Genomic DNA, 17,599 nt, shown 5'->3' with positions numbered 1-17,599 from the left:
ATCACAAAATCCCAAACAAAAAACCAAAGCAAAAAAAAGCCACAATTAAACAAAACAAAGACAAAAACCAAAAAACAAGGTCAAACCCAAAAACTAGCTCTGAAGTTACTGTCAACAACAGCAAAGTTAAATGAGGAAGATATGCACCAAAATTAAAAGTTGTTATCTGAAATGTTTTAGCCTAAACTGCTGAAAGACAAAAATAAAACTCCAGATTAGTGGAGCTTTGAACTCCCTACTTCAAGTAATGCATGCTTTGACAGAGTAATCTTCATAGTTGAATTCAAGTAAAAACTAGTACACATTTCAGCAGGCAGTACAAGTCACCTAACCTTGAATAAACAAGCATTAAAATGCTTTAATTTGCCACCTGCTTTGCCAGTTATACGAATATAAGATATCATTGAATGTAACCTGCCTGGTAACTAAAAGTAGCTATCAAATATTAAACAAAGGACACATACAAAAACCTCCAAACAACCTACTGGAGTAATTCCCAAAACTTGCCTTCAAACCAAACTAAGCACCTTACGTTCCTCAAAGAGATCAGGTGAGCTTCAGAAATCTGCCAGGAAAGTCTGTTTTTAGTTTTGGGCTGGTTCTTTTCTTGTTCACCTCTCATTCCCTTTACTGTTACGAAGACCAACACAAAAGCCTGTCTTGCACCAGACATTTAACACCAGAACAGAAAGCAATTTGTACATTTCTTATCTTTGATCTTGAGTCAGGATAGTGGCACAGAACAGTTACTAGGTAAGACCTAAAGCTGTGATTTGTGATCTGTTCAAATTACTTTCCATTTCCAGAATTGTCTTGTGTCTCTAGCAGCAGCCCTTACTAGATCCAGGGTGCCAGCTAGTCCCAGCCCTTTACACAGGAGGGAACCCAAAGAATCAACCGAGGGCAATGCTGCCAGGCCACCTGGGAACCTTCTGTATCCTCAGCATGGTCCTTCCTTGTGGTAGTGTGTTGTTAAGTTTCTTGTGTTATTCCCCCAATTTATGTATTGTTCTCCCCTATTATGTGTAAAATGGTTTCGTTCCCCCAGTTTTTCCCGCCACTGCTAACCTGTCAGCTAAGTTGCTATAGTAACCGCTATTCATAGTTGCCGATAGGTAATTGCTCCTCCCCTGGTTTCCCTTATAAGTGAAAGTTGTTTCCTCCCTGTCCAGTCAATCACTCCCTTTCTCCTCCCAGGTTTCGAGAACCTTCTCCTCTCTGGAGATGGTGGTTGGCTGGGGTCCCAGGACACCTCCTTTACCTTTTGATTATTGGTCTCCATGGAGTGTCAGTTCTGTGAAGTTCATCCCCTCACCTTTCCCGATTGGCTCCGCCTGTACCCACCCCCCTCCTTTATAATCCTGTTTTCACCCCCTATGAAAAAACTTTTTCCCGGTTGGTTTCCCCGTGTTTGGATCCCGCATCACCTTCAATAAACCGATGTTTAACCCCCGGGAAATGGTCAGCTCCTTTCCTCTCCTATACCAGCGGTGTACGCCAGTCCGCAGCCAGCGCAGCCCGAGGCCATCAGACGCCGAAGGGTGCTGGCCAGGAATTGCAGAGGGGCGTCGGCCTTTCGCCCTCAGCTAGTCGGACTCTAAACTTCGGGCCACATACGCTCCCCTCTGCACTTCCTCAATTTCACCACAAAGTGATAGAGTTCACAAGGAATAAAACCATTGTCATCTCCTACATCCAGCCCTCACCCTTATCCTCAAATGGGAAAAGCTCTGTGATCTTTGACCATGAAAAGAAAATGACTTACAGAACACCTGCAGAGTAAACACACTGAGTATCTCAGCAAGAATTCTTCACTTCAGTAATTCCAATGTGCAAAGTAACAACTTTACTGGACAGAATTACTGACTAAGTATTACTTGTGCCATTTGTGAATACCCCAGCAGAGTTCAACCCTATTCCCGTTCTCTCTTGATCACTTCTCTAAAAGCTATCAGATCCCTCTGAACATCCACATAAGCTCAAGCAGAGAAAGTAGAAAATTTCTACCAACTTAGGCAACACAGGGACCACTAGAAATACATATCCATTAACCTCAGCCTTACATGATGGGGGAGGGAAGGGGAGCAGGACTAAAAAGGAAAAAGTAAAAAGGCCACTAGGATCAGAATCTCTGTGCCAAAGTGAAGTGTTTTACCCCAAAACCCTATTCATGAATACAACCTAGCTCCTACATGCAGCAAGATACCGCATTATTTTGTGTATCTTGCTATTTAGGTCAGACCAATAATAATCCAACTGATTGTGCTGTGTAAGATTTAAATACTGACAAATTTTTGATCATACTGCTACAAGAAGAAAAAGTTATTCCTAGACAAAGTTATGAGAAGATCATTTTAGAAACTCTTAAAACAATTTCCAACATCATGAATGCTGTCTGTCATAACCATCAGTGGCATTTTTGCCAGTTTATCAGACTGTTTATTATTTTATTTTAAAATTCATCCTGCTACTGAAGATTTCTTTTTCTTTAAAATAGTTTATGTAATTACTAACAGAATATTTAACAAAACCTATTTTTAATAGATCTATTTGCCCGAAATTTTTGAGTGCCCATATTTTCTTGAAAAAACACACTCTTTTGAAACATTTATACATTTCAAGCACTGCAAGTGTATGAGGATAAGAGACTGAATTTAGCCCTTGAATCTAATGCTATAGTTTTACCATGCAGTTTTTCCTTCAGCAAAAGAAAATGAAGGGTAAAGTGTTAACCCCATTAAAAGTCAAGGCAAAGCTTCCATGGACTGTAATGAGACTGGGATTTCACCCAAGGTGCTAAACTGTGGTTTGGGAAAGCGAATAAAAGTACATCCATTATTGTAACAAGTACTTACCTGCTAGCCAGACTGAGCAACTCATGTCTATCGGCTACTGCAGATTTCTTTTCCAGTTCCCACAACATCACATTGATCAGGTATGAATTCTTAATGACAATAGGCACTTCTTCAAACATGTTTTCATATGCAATATTTGCCTTTTTCAAGCTGTGAAAAAAGTTACAGAATATTATACTAATACAAACAGTATCTCTCTTACTCTCTTTGTTGAATTGTTGCTCCAAAAAACATTTTTGTAAAAATTCTTGATTTTCATACTTCCAAAATTAAACAAGAGTCAAGTTTTGTTAAGAAAGCATTTGCATGGCAAAACCTCACGTTTATTTACACAGACTAGGAAAAGCTTCTCTAGGAAAAATTCTCAGAAGACAAGCAGCTGCCTTGCTTTTTAATATTACCTACGTGAAAAAGCCTCCAGCAAGAGACTGTACTGACAGGATTAACTCTGCCCCTTCCAAAATATTTTACTGGTTTTCCTGCCATCAGCATTTCTTGAGCAGAACTAAACAGTTAGTTACCACATGATGCTAAAATATCTTTAAATATCATAACTACTACCATGAAGAACAATTTTTCCGATACCTGAACAAGTAAAATTTTTACTGACCAAAAAAAGTAGATTCACAAAATACTGTATGTTTTGGAATAATTAAATTCTGTGGTGAATATTAAAACATAAAATTTAGTGTGTATTTTTTTACAACATACACATAAAAACTATTGCTGTTCCTTTATAATAAAAAAAATAAAACAGACAGTAATACTTTTCATAAAATATGGATATAAAAGCATGATTCAGAAGTCTCTAAGGAAATACAGCCTTAACTTCTTTATATTCATACTGGATTTTGGAACAAAAACTTTTGCTTTTTGCCTCCACTCCCCTTTTTTCTGACTGATCACGGATTTGTTTGCTCATCATTACAGTTTAAGACACCAAGAAATTAAATGAAAACGTTTTTCCTCAACAAAGTGATTTTAACAAGTTATTTGTGCTTTTGCTATTGAACACCAAACAGTTGGAGGCAAAGGATGCTAAGGCCTACATCTGTAACAAGTAGCTAATATTTTGAAACACAGTAATTATTCTACTTTACTCCAGAAGATGGTGTCCACATGGGGAGTTAATTTAGAACAAATACACTGGGACAGCTATTCCAGAATACCTGTTCTATTTTAATTCTGGGGGGAAAAAAGAGCTTAAAGACAGATCAGCTATTTCCCTCTCTCCGTTTTTGGGGTTTTTTTCTGTTTTTGGCTCTGCTCCCACATACGACTATCTACCCCATGGGCCTTACAGCCCAGCCTCTGAGTAGCCCCAAACCCAGTTTGGGTGCCCCCACTTCTGAAAATGCCCAGCCAGCCTCTCACACCTCCTCAGCCCACTGTGCCACTGCGTGACTGTCACAGCCCATGCAGGTCCTTTTCCCCAGCACACACTGCTACAGGAGATTTTAAAATACAGCATTCCATAACCCCAGGTACCGTTCAGTGTCCCAATAACTCAGCAAACCCTATGAGAAAACGTTATTTCAAGTTACTTACGCTTCTGGAGAGAAGTCTTTTTCCTTGCAAACTTCCATCAATTTGGGAGTCAGCCTATATGCCTTCAGTGACAAAGACCCTTGGGCAGTCTTAATGGGATCTATTATTAAAAATGGAAGGAAGCCTATTATTACCAAACCCAGACTGCCTTTTTCTTTTTAAATATCTGAATGACATAAACAGGAGGAAAAATTACTAAGTAGTCCTAGTGAAAAAAAAATTAAAGACAACAAACACAGAAAAGACACCATAGCAGAGGCAGTTCTACTGCACTGCTATGTAAAATACAACCAACAATATAAAGTGATGCCAAGCAGTAAACTTAGCTTGGAGAACTTGGGTGGAATCTTGGTCCATTCTACTCGTATTATTTCCCCATTAAAGGTCCAATTCACATTTCCTTTTTTTGTATGAATTATCCACAGAACTTATGTAAAAGTGACCTCATTTAAATAAAGATTCTTCCTTCCAGTCATTCTGCAGTAAATTAAAATATTCATTAAACAGCATTTTATATGAAAAAAAATTAATTTTAGAGTAGCAATAAGCTCATTCAGATCAAGCTGCCATGCCACTTTGTGCATGACAATGTAAGTGGTACATACAAAGATTTGTTTTGCCTTGAATTTAGGCAGAAATTTTCTAAACAAACTGCTACATTCCTTGGACAAAGAAGCTTAACACTTGCAGCATGATAACAGCTGAAGCATGCCAACACAAGAATAAAAGCTGTGTTAACATTCATGTTGTCTGAAACTTAACACAGTAAAACTTATAGCAATCGGTGATAAAATGAAAACCAAAATAGACTGAAACAAGTGGAAAATTCATCAAGGTCTGATGATGCAATGTTTCCAGCCAATATAAGTATACTTTAACAACTTGTTCTTTACTGTAATCCAATTGTTAACATACTGAAACAATTTTGGGGCAGCTCATAAGATTGATCGTATTCATTAGTATTTTTTCTGACAGATACTCAGGACGTTACATTTACTTCTCAGCTGGAAACTATATGCAAGTCTGCCAGATATGGCAAACTGTGAGTGTTTGGGGAGGGGGAGGCTATAAAGCTGTTAAATTGCCTACGGTTCTGATACAGCACAGAACATCTGGTCTGGAGAGCTTGAGGAAACACCATTAAATAGGCAGAAAAGAAAAAAATCTTTGTGCTAAGAAACAGTCCAGGTTTTGTATGCTTCTGTCAGAGGTATTAAAAAAACTTGGCAATTCGTGTGATGATTGGTCAGTCACGTACAGAGCCAGACACGCTAGCAAGCGGGGTTTGTTAGACATCTGGTCGGGTTCCACCAGCCCCTTCCACGAGGGAGGGGAGATGAAGGAATAAAAATGAAGCAGCTACTCCAGCATTCCAAAACGTACACATCAGGGCTCTGATAGCAAGAAAAATAAACAGAAAGAAGGAAACCCTGTCTAGACTTAGCTGCTGCTGAGGCTGCCGTAGACACAGGGTTGGTATTTACTCGAAAAGGCCTGCCAGGCTACTCTTACAGGCAAAAGACAGAATACAAAAATAGTAGTAATAATATTAAGAGGGGAAAAGAGTAATAAAGGAAACCTCATACTAACCGTAAATGAGAACTACAGACTCCTCAATTGCATGCTGGTAACTGAACTGGGAGTCCAGGAGGGCACGGGTGACAAAAGAGCCATAGTATGTGGACTGGTACCAGCCAACGTGAAGATGATCAATGTTTACGTGGCGCAGGCTTCGCATCATTTCCATCTGGTATTGGACTGGATTAAATAAAATGCATGTTAAAAAAGTAAACTTACACAATCGGTAGTATTCAAAGAGAAAAATTGATATTAAATGAGTCAGTTGTTTTTTATTTTCATTTTTGCAACTGCCTAGAAATTTGTTTACTCACTGGACTATCTTCATTAAAACCCAGAGTTTCTCAGAGAATGAGAGTAAAACCAGCCTGAGTAAGCAGACTTTTTCCAGCTGCAGTTAATTGCTAAAGTGATCAACAAACTGTTACACGTCATTTACAGTGTGCATTACCTTCCACATTCATAAAAAAAATATCTGATACTGGGGGTTTCATTAAGCAGTAACATTTTACCATTTAATAACAAAGACTTATTGTGATTTAAGTAATAGACAGCAATGCTGTCTGGAATTAGGTAACTTTTGGATTCAAAAGGAGAATTATTTAATGAATATATGAAATTGATTATAAACTGTCTTTTTCACAACATAAAACTACATTTTCAGTATCAGAGCTTGGGGAACCAGCTACAGCTGTTAGATACTTTTGATTGCATTTTATTTCCAATTTTCAACACTGTTTCTTCTTTTTGGTGTGTATAAATGCAACAGATGCATGCTTGTACATATTATTGTTTATAATGCACATGTATCTAAATACAGCAAGTTACCTTAAACAGTAGAGAACATACTTTTTGTAAGGTTTTTTACACCAGCAGCTGTAATGTTTCCTTGTACCAACACAAAATTCTGTTTCTGTTAAATGCTTCATTCAAACAATCACCTTCACGGAACAGAGTTCTGTTCAGGAATATTTAACACGATCTCATCAAATACAACAACACACTTTATCACTTATCAGACCTTTTAAACAGACAGGCACTGTGACTGCTGGTTAAATTTAAGGAAAGAGAAATCAGTGTGATTATCAGATGAACCAACATTCGGAGCCACTCACAGGAAATCAAATGCAAAAACACTACACAATCCTTAAGCTTTGTCTGCAGCTGCAAAAATTACAAAGATAACACACACACTCCATGTGTTCATTTTTGGTAATTTTTTTCAAGGCTTCTCCTTGTACTGATGCAAATATGATATTCATTATAAAAGAGAGAAACACAAATTAATTAGCTGTGGAATGTGCTACATTTTCAGACCCTACTTCATATCCTTTCAAAAGGGGAAAAAAATCCACACATATTATTTAAAAATACGAGGAGACATTCTTCAAGACTGGACAAATATTTTTCCAACTTATCACTCATCCTTGCAGCACAAACTACATTCTGCAGTCTTCTTAAATTGCCTTTTCATTAAATTGCCATATCTGACTGACTGTTGTATTCTAGTAACCTACATACACTCACAGAAACCCTTGCAGACTTCTTCTATCAGTATATGCTGGTGATTGTATTTTATACCATAGTATCTTAACAGGAATTACTTGAAATTTGTGTTTTACCCAGGGCACCACGATAATCCAGCATCCCGCGACCAATAAGGAAAACCATGTGGGCTCTGTTCTAACACAGCCAGCAAAGGAGAGGCCTGCTTGATGTGGGTGTCTCTAAACCAAGGCAAATCTGGAGATGCCTCTACAGTCTTCAGGGCAGCCTGCACAATTGATCAAACAGCTATTTCCAAGTCAGAAAGAAAATCTTTCCTCTTGCCAGACCTAAGCAAGCTCATTGTGCTACTTCCAGAAACAGAGGCCAGGCTGAACACAGCTGCTTACCCAGAGCCCAATGCTTTTTCATCTCAGTGTTTAGCTCAAAAGCAAAGATCTAGTTTGTTAAAGAGGTTCAGTCCTTTAAAAGTTTTCGTGGATTTTTTGGAGGTGAAGATGGTAAGTTTCTAAATTTTATAATTAAAACAAGACCCCAAAACAAACTAAAAGACTCCTCATGTAAGCATGATTTTGAATTGAAAAGTATATCAAGTTATTAAGTGTAGCTAGAATAAACTCTTTTGGTTAAAATAAGCTTTTCAAAGGTATATCTGTGTAGAAAGCAAGAATGACTTGTTTCTCATATGACTTGCTACAACATGCTAAAAAATGAAATTATAGTTAGATCCTTTGTAGCCAAATGAAGTCATTAAGAGGAAAAACTAGGAGGGATTTTGTGATTATTAAATTTAATTAAATTAAATGCGGGCTTTTAGATAGCTGAGCTAGACTTCTTGCAGTGGCAATTCTCTTGTAATGTTGGACACTCTCAAAGTAGAGATGGTCACGTAATGATGGGGGAAAGACACTTAGACATAGATTCCTATGAAATCATGTGGCTGATACATCCAGATAATTTCCACTTTGAGAAGTGTAATATTCAAGAGCAGGTAAACATCCAGGTCTTTAACAAACTTGAATAAAGGCATATCATGCTCTCAAAAGTGTTCCTCTGAGAGCTAACTGGTAGCCAAGTTCCAGGAACAAATTCTTTTCTTAAACACAGTACACCCAGCTACATGTAAGAGATGTAACACGATACAAGAGATACGATGCAAGACATACTATCCAGAAGAAAAAGGACTCACTGAAAACCATCCAGATTTCATGTCAGCAATTCCTCCTCTCATGACTGTTAGCAGTTAGATGATAATGAAGGCAATAGTGGAAAAAATGTCAAAGAACCAATAAAGCATCAATAGCTAACATCTTTGCCTTGGGAAAACAACTGCAGAAATTAAAACATGATGCAGTCCCCACCAGGGAGAAATGGAAACTCTTTTAACCAAACATATATATTTTATAACATGTATTAGTAGCTAGATAGCTCCAACAAGCTGCCAACTTGCACAAATGGATAACAGCCCCCAAGCTGCTTTTGTTGATACCGTTACCACTGTTTCTTTACATCCTTTGCCCAATCTACAGAACATCATCTTTTTACCTAGAAGCTTAGCACAGACTGGGCAAGAGTTCCCTCTCTCCCTTCCTTCTATTTATTGCTCAATCTGCTAGCATTTGGGACAGCTGTGCACTTTTTTGTGTCACAGTCCCACCCAAGCCACTCTGCAAAGCTGACACTGAAAGAGCCTTTTAGTCTAACAGCACCCAGAACTGAGGTGAGCAAAAAAAAGGGCAGGGGAAAAACCAGACCAGGATGCTGCCTCCTTCTCCCTCACATTTAGACAGTGTACCTGCATTTTAAAACAAACTATTTGTTCAGGGATGTCCTTATGAGGAAAGGCAACAGCCCCACCTGCACTTCCCAGCAGCGCTGCTTGCCCTGAGAACGTGCAAACTCTGCCTCCTGAGCACCTTTCTGAGATTCTTAGATTTTAAAAGTTTTTTAAAAGATTCTCACTTTTTTTATTATTAAAAAACATCACCTCCTTCCTCTAAAAGGGCAGTTTTTTGTTAGTTTGCAACCAAATGGGTGGGGATGGGGAATAAGGGAAGCTAGAAAGCATTACTGTAACTTGTCTAAAGCAAAGAAAAGTGCAAAACTATACAATACGGGCTTTTGTTTAAAAATGACTGACTCGTGTGGATTTGTATTACCAAAATGCCTTGACTGAAAAACCTTGACAGTAAACCCTATTATAGCAGTTTATTTTGTTTTAATAAATACTGTAAAAGATTTTTTAAAGTAATAGAATAACAAAGACATTTTCCGTTTCTAGAAACTACTGCCAATATTAGAAACTTTATCTGGGCTTTTAACATATAGGAGATATATATCCTATATATAATACCCTACCTTACCAACAAAAAAAAAAAACCTCAAAAAAACCCAAACCACACCAAAAAAAACACAACCAAAGAAAAAAAAATGCATAATGTATCAGATACAAGAGAAAGAATTGAACCCTGATGTAATGGCCCATTCACTGTGACAATTCAGCCATGTTTTCTATAACTTAAAATATCTGGTCAGTAATTTCACTATTTGAAAGCCTAATTTCAGAATAGGTCAAATCAGCTGAAGCACTGAAAAAAAGGTCCATCATTATTCTAAAATGCAAACAAATCTAAAAGACTAGAGTTCAAAAACAACCGGCAAATGATGCAAGTTTACTTATTATTGAACTGTTTCTTTACCAAGAAAAATTCATTAGAATTCACTTCTCATGGGATCACATATGCATGTTGCTGACTGAAACAGTGATTGTTATCATCAGAGGAGATGCATTTCATCCTGGCCACATTCAGACTATCAGTAACTGTTGTGACACGTGAAACCCATGTGATCAATAGTGGCCTGGAGGCAATATATTTGATGACACCTCACTGGCTCAAGGCCTTAATTTCCAAAACATAACTCAAGTTGATACACTTTAAGAAATTTGATTTTTAAGAGCAGCAATCCACATGCCTCCTAAAAAGCCACACCCCACTGAAATGGAAGGACTCTACCAGTGTTAGGTGCCACAGACTGACTGGTTTTATGCTGTTCATCGCCAAGCTTGCTGCAGTGGGCCCTGTGCAAAAGAAGTAACAACCAACTCTAAGCTACAAACCACTAACACCTGTATAGTGTTCTGTTCTGCCACCTCGGTCTGCCACTCACAACTCAGTGTTTGCCTCAACCCATGTGTCCCAAATTTGTCTTTTAAGTGTGCTCAAAGAGCAGAAGTTGTACATGCCTTCAGGAGGGCAGGGCACTGGTTCAAGAACAAAGAGGACCTTGACTGCTCCCTCAGCTTCTACAGCCTCCTCACAGAGACACTCAAGTTGAGAGAATGAATCTCAGGATGAATATTGTTTCCCCAAAGAATGCTGAGCACCCAGAAGACAGATGAAGTAAAACTACCTAAAATTTACTCAAGATTAGGCATACTGTCCAAGGGACACAAAAGTCCATCAGAAGAGACAGCACCCAGTTTCTGTGCCAGCACTTCTCTGAATTTAACTAGCAACATGAACATAGCAAATTTTGGTTAATCTGGTCAAAATATACTGAAAAACAACCAAAATATTCCTTTTATAGCACCACTATTAATGTGGATTGTATTTTTAATGCAATAATTTATCTGTTTTGAAGTGCTACCATGTGGTAGCATGCGTACTGAACAAGTGCTATACACTTCGCAGCACAGAAAAATTTGGGGTTTTCTATACATATTAACTTTGCCAAACCACATGTATGCTTCAGACAGTATCTTCAATGACTAAACCAAGTTAGCAGATGCTAGTTCAAGGAACCAGCATATGCATTTGAAAAGAAGGAAAATTGATTTATTTAATTTAGCACAGAGAATTATGGAGACAACAGATTAATTTGTTTCCCTCCACACACACAATCTCAATTAATTGTCTAAAAAACTGTGAATCACAATAACTGCATCTATTGATAACAATTCCAATTGTAAAGATACAAAAAAAAAGGAATGCCACAACCAACTTGTTATGGTTAAAAAATACAACTAAAAAGAATGAGAAAAGAGAAACCAGAATTCAGAATTAATTCCAGCAAAGGCAATGTTTCATCTGAAAAAGCCTTTAGATGCTGCTGAAATATATTTCTCTGTCTAAAGTGTGCAACACATATGCATACAAATATTTACAGATTTTTATCTATAGCCAACCACCTCACACATACACACTTCTCCCAAGACAAATGCACAAGCCCAGTAACTCAACAATTTCCCTATTCATGGAGAAAAAAAATTAAAAGTAAATATTGCCTTCCTCAATAATATTAATTTCCTCCTCTGAAATATCAAGTCATGGTTACAAAACAGTACTCTATTTTATGCACTTTTGCTATACAGGGCTGGAAGCACCTGACCTCGTCTAAACTTGGAAGTTAAGCAGACCAGGGTCTGTAGGTAGCTGGATGGGGGAAAAAAAATCATGAAAATAGGCAAAAGTCCAAGAGTCATAGTCATAAAAGCACAAAATGAAAAGCAAGTCGAAAGACTTAATTCAACCCTATTTTAATTGCTAAATTGAAGAATGAAAAAAAGGGGTAGAACCTATGTGGCCAAATCACAGAATCACTATCACTGGGTTGGAAGAGACCCTCAAGATCACCAAGTCCAACCCAGCCCCAACACCTCAACTAAACTCTGGCACCCAGTGCCACATCCAGGCTTTTTTTAAACACATCCAGGGATGGGGACTCCATCACCTCCCCAGCAGACCATTCCAGTACATTATCACCCTTTCTGTAAAAAACGTTTTCCTAATATCCAACCTATTTTTCCCTTGGCACAGCTTGAGACTGTGTCCTCTGATTCTGTCAGTTGCTGCCTGGAGAAACAGACCAATCCCCAGCTGACCATGACCACCTTACAGGAAGTTGTAGAGAGTGATAAGGTCACCTCTGAGTCTCCTTTTCTCCAGGCTAAACACCCCCAGCCCCCTCAGTCGTTCCTCACAGGATTTGTATTCCAAGCCCCTCACCAGCTTTTTTTTTTTTTTTTTTTGAGGAATTTTGTGTTCTAATGAGCTACAACAGAGGAAGAAAAACTGAACATTCACAAATCTGCATTTTCTGTACAGGCTATGAGATAAATTGGCTACAAATCTTTAGGAATCCCCTCCATCTATGCCACCAACACTACTGCTCTAGTAAAAGCCAACCTGTTCTGAGTGAATGCTTATTAAAACAACTGAGGCTTTGCTAGTACCTTCATGTTTTTCTACAACAAAATGGTCCTTGCTTTTATGAGAAAGAATGAGAGAAACAGAAGAGGAAAGACTCTTCAGTACCAATTCATTATGTACACTCAGTAAACTCATTCATTTTTAACCGTGATCAAAACCCAATGTTAGTTTTATGACAGCACTGTGTGATATTAATTGTGCTAACAGAATAAAGTACAGGACACCCAGAGGAGATATCACAATCAGTAGGTGAACAGTGAAAAGTAACAGAACACAATAAAAATAAAAACCCACATTTGGAGTGCTTCTGTCGGGAGATACTGACCCAAGTGCAAGCATGTACCTCCAGACTGCTCTTTGTTACCACTTTAGCCAGCAGTTGCCAGAGCACAGTGCCCAGCAGAGCTGACGACCACAGCCCCGGTATCAGGGACAGGGAGAACTGTCCCGGGGTCAGGGACACCCCAGCAGAGCCAGCAGGGACTGCCCATGACTACCTTGCTACTTTACAGAGGAGGCTCCAAGCCAGAGGCCAGCACAAGGACAGCTGACAGCTCTGACCAAGCAGGGCAAGGGAGGAAAGGGCGGCTCTGTCATGGTGGGAATAAAGGATGAGGACAAGTTTTGAGAGCAAATGAGTAAAACAAGGGATGGGGAGCACGGGGATGTGCGTGACAGGACAAGGGGAAAGCAGAAAATGGAAGCACACCACTTCCTGCACATGTGCTGGCACTCACCCAGGGGTTTCTGACAGTGGGTTTGGGACTCTGGTCTAAGCACACAATCAGTGAATTCGGAGGCAATCAAAGCCATCAACCTATTACAGCATTTTATTAACAAATGAGCAAAACACTCAGATAAGCCTTTGGACAAGCTAAATCTCACTGACCACAAAATTCTCTACACAATTCAAGATAATGGAAACTTGTCCTGTTTTTAAATAAGTACATTCAAGCCTGCAGACGACTCTAAATGTGATGGGTAGGACTGTCAAGGTAACTTGTGAAATTGTCTGCTAATGTATGCAACACTATTCCAAAGGATAAAAGCATTACAATACTATCTTTCAGAAATATTAAAACATCGAGTTTTCAAAAAGCATTTTTAATTCAGAAATTCACTACAAACTAGCATCTTGAAATAATGTTAAAATCAAGCAATATAATTAAACTATTTTGTTGGCAATGATTATCAAGAAGAAATGGTCAAAAGAAAAAGCAACATATTTGAAGGCTTTCTGCCATATCTTTGGAGTATTTTTTCACATTTATCTAGAAAGATCCATCTTCACAGCATCTTACAAACACTTGGCAATTAATCCTCCATCTCCTCCTATAGGGCAGGTAAACACTATTCTTGTCCAAGCATTCATTTGGCTTACTACACTACTATTTCTACATTGATTGAAGAGAAATTTGATATGAGATCAAAATCTTTATCCAGAGAAAAAGTTTCAGTCAGCCTACATTGTCATGACAGCAGTAAATTGTACTACTAAAAATGCCATCTGTTCAGCCTAAAGCTTGCTTTCCTTGTAAGAAGGCAGGAAGATGATATCTCATTTCCTAATAAACATCACATGCCTAATGAAAGCATCAACTGTTTTCTATTAGGAGTGTATTCCCATGGACTTCAGCACCTTGAAGCCTTTACTTACACCAATTTTGTCCAGTGTCATTCTAGCTGCTAACATGCAAAGTGGGATTAAAGGCATGAAAAAGAATTAGCATGGTCAAAAAACAACTCTGTGTTACAGAAACCTCATATCTAACAAAGCACACCCTTTAAAAAAATGTTTTTTTAAAGTTTCTTAAGATATCCTTAACTTTGTTTAACAGCCATTGATTTTAGCTTGTTTACTCTAGTGAGGATACATTAACAGGTAAAAGCTCTCTCTTTACAAAATATCAACATATTCTTTACAACATAGCTACCTTAATGCTCTAAGTTACAAAGCAATTAAGCACACAATAACACAAAAATGTGTGGTGAAACTAATTCTTTTCCTACATAAATGTCAATCAGATTAATGTATTTTTTATGAAATTTTATATTACATAAATATACAAAGAGGTTATTCAATTACCTGGAAAATTTTGGAAATGTTTAAAGATTAATGAATTACACAGTCACTTTTACTTTAATATAACACAGATTTTCATATTCAACAATTTGAAAGCAGAACAGGAACAGACTGAAATGGAAACAACTCAAAAATCACTGCATTTTGAAAATCAGTAATTTCATACAGCATGCATCACAAGAAAGTCAGTCTCATTTAGTTAATAACTTTCCAGTAAGTGAAGAAAAATGATGACTTCACATAAGGGGTTTTAGCCCTTTTAAACTCCTCATCTCCCTGAAAACACAGAAAAAAACCACTTTTCTTCTTTGTAAAGCTTCAAAGTTTGGGTATTTTCTACCAATAACTGTTTGCACTGCTGAAATTCAAAGGGCAATGGGAAGTGGAGGGACATATTCCACAGCTTATTTAAAGTCAAGACACCCTTCTTGTGTTACCAGATACAATGAAGCAAGTGGTTTTCTGATGGCTAGGTATTAAATATGCACAAGTCTGCTTTCAAGAATTTTTCACATTGTTCTTAAGTTTCAAGCTCATAAAACACGGTCTGAGCACTGAAGCACACACAGCCCCCATACAGCAATATTCCTGAATTGTCTTTATAGCAATTCATTGCTACTGCCTATTTTTTCAGCTGAAAGTTACACCAGTTATTTTTCTGTGACCTCCATCAGCCCATCATGTAGGGATAACACTACTAAACATTTAGCAGTGAGACTCAGTGAAGTTCCAATTTTTGGCAAAACAAAAGACCATGGTAGCCACCACCATAAACTCATCCTTTGAATCAAAATTACACAGGTATTTTATTAAAAAATAAAAAGATTATTATATCTTCAGCATTGCCCTTACTGCTTCTTCTGCTGGGGGCCTACTGTGCGGGGCAGGACGTCCCCATGCACCAGGAAGGCCTGAAGCAGTCAGCAGCTACTGCTCCTTCCAGGAAGGCAGACGGACCCCACACAACCCCCAAAATTCAACTGGTTTTACAGTCTACCAGTTTTGTCTAGCCCAGGTGCTGCTACTTGCTGAGCAAACAGCTATGAAATGCCACATTAACTTCTTTCTCTTCAGTAAGAGCAGCACTTAACTATCACCCCTCATTTAACACAGCAACTAGGAGCTTTGTCTAATACCTAGATGAACACAATGTCACAAGGACGCTTCAGCACACCTCTAACAACATTCTTAGAGCCCCACTTACACCTCCAAGGAACACATCCCATTGAGCAGTCCAGGACACAGCCTGAGAAATCCCATCTGACCAGCTCAGAGAGCAATGACTGAGCTGAAAGCTCTAACAAAGGGCAGCTTCACTTGGATCTCTGCTCTAGGACCATCTACAAGTGCTCCTCGTGGCTGCCAGCCACGTCTTCAAGCCATGAGCAACACTTTAATTCACAGGAGGTACAAGTAAGTCAAAATTCAAGCCAAGCCCTACCCAGCAGACAGATGACAGAGTATCTCTTCACTACAAGATCCAGGGTCAGACATTCGCTTTGCCAAGCATTGACTTCCAGATAAAATGAGTCAAGTCCTTTTGCTTGCAATCCCTGCCACAACAGAAATCTCTGCCCTTGTTTAGCTTGCAGGCAGATTAGAGTGACAGGTTCCCTTCTGGTTTAGTTCCTGAGCTAATGATTGCCACTACACAACAGACACACATATTTAACACCACTTCTTATCACTAGGCAACTCTTCAAAAGAGAGGGAAAATTCAGCTTTTTTTATCCAAACTCTTAACACAAAAAATTCTCAACATGCAGGCTTACAAAAGGGTAAGTAAACAACCCATCCACCTAAAGATTTCTCGGGATGAAGTGCAAGGTTTGCATTGCACATGTGGAGGCCACGGATCCATACAGAGATGATGCTTAATGAGAGCCAGAACTGAGTATATCAGACAACTCCCTTTTTTGAGGGGCACATCTTACACTAGTATTTTACTGTAGCATGACGGCTACCAAGAGCTGCTTGCAATTTTCTTCAGGATAGTTTTAAGTCTGTGAAATAATATGAAGGAAACTGATTTTTAGATGGGTTCAAAAGTAAAAGACACTGATCAACATTCTCTAGGAAGCTTGAGGAAAAATATTCAATTTTGGAGGAAGAATAAGACTACTGGTTCAAACCTTGTGAAAGCATTTGCCCGAAAGACTCTTAAATTACTGCAATTAGATCACAAGACATTTTCTGCTTTTTTATTAAGTCTTCCCTGCCAACCAACAGTCACAGCACAATTATTTTGGAAGCTGTTGGCTGCACCAAGAAACAACAGATTAAATCAAATTCTCATAGAAGCAGTCCCTTCCTGCATGTGAAACTCAGCCTCCTTTGCTCCCTAAATATTACATATAATATTATGTGCATTTCAACATGACAGGTGATAGCATTAAAAGGGTATTGGAGATGCAAGAAATTATATGGTGGCCACGTATGCTAGCAGGCAGCAAGAGCTTACAGTGAGAGATATGACACTGATCAAAAAATCATCATCCAGAGCTGATGGCATCCAAATTTTCACCACATCTCGTCCCATACAGCTAAGCAGTGATGTTAGAAAAAAGCCAGTGTTATGCCTTATTAGGTAAAACCTTTTAATGCCAATTTGAAATCAGAAATGTTCAAGAACATCACTAATACATTGTACTGTTTCCTTACATGACTACTACCACGGCATCTATCAATTAATTAGCGTATGCAATATTTAATTAGTGAAAGAACATTACAGTACTTAAGGTTTTAAAAGTGTTACAGTTTCAGGCATAGCAGCACAGACTTCTAAATAACTCCAAAATAATGCTTTAAAACAGGGTTAG

General features: G+C 38.4%; 1 protein-coding gene across 1 annotated transcript in view; it reads right to left on the bottom strand.

The window, feature by feature from the left end:
- The window catches only part of EIF3H (eukaryotic translation initiation factor 3 subunit H), an 87,580-nt gene that overhangs the window by 11,590 nt on the left and 58,391 nt on the right, over window positions 1-17,599 (bottom strand). The window contains exons 3-5 of the mRNA XM_005479557.3: window positions 5,994-6,161; window positions 4,404-4,503; window positions 2,856-3,005 (exon numbers count right to left, since the gene is read on the bottom strand). Coding sequence (XP_005479614.1) covers window positions 2,856-3,005; window positions 4,404-4,503; window positions 5,994-6,161 — 418 coding nt within the window. The remainder of the gene's footprint in view (window positions 1-2,855; window positions 3,006-4,403; window positions 4,504-5,993; window positions 6,162-17,599) is intronic.

This window comes from Zonotrichia albicollis, chromosome 1 (assembly GCF_047830755.1).
Source record: "Zonotrichia albicollis isolate bZonAlb1 chromosome 1, bZonAlb1.hap1, whole genome shotgun sequence".
NCBI lineage: Eukaryota > Metazoa > Chordata > Aves > Passeriformes > Passerellidae > Zonotrichia > Zonotrichia albicollis.
The sequence above is the reverse complement of the archived record's forward strand: the minus strand, read 5'-3'. Positions and strand labels throughout refer to the sequence as shown.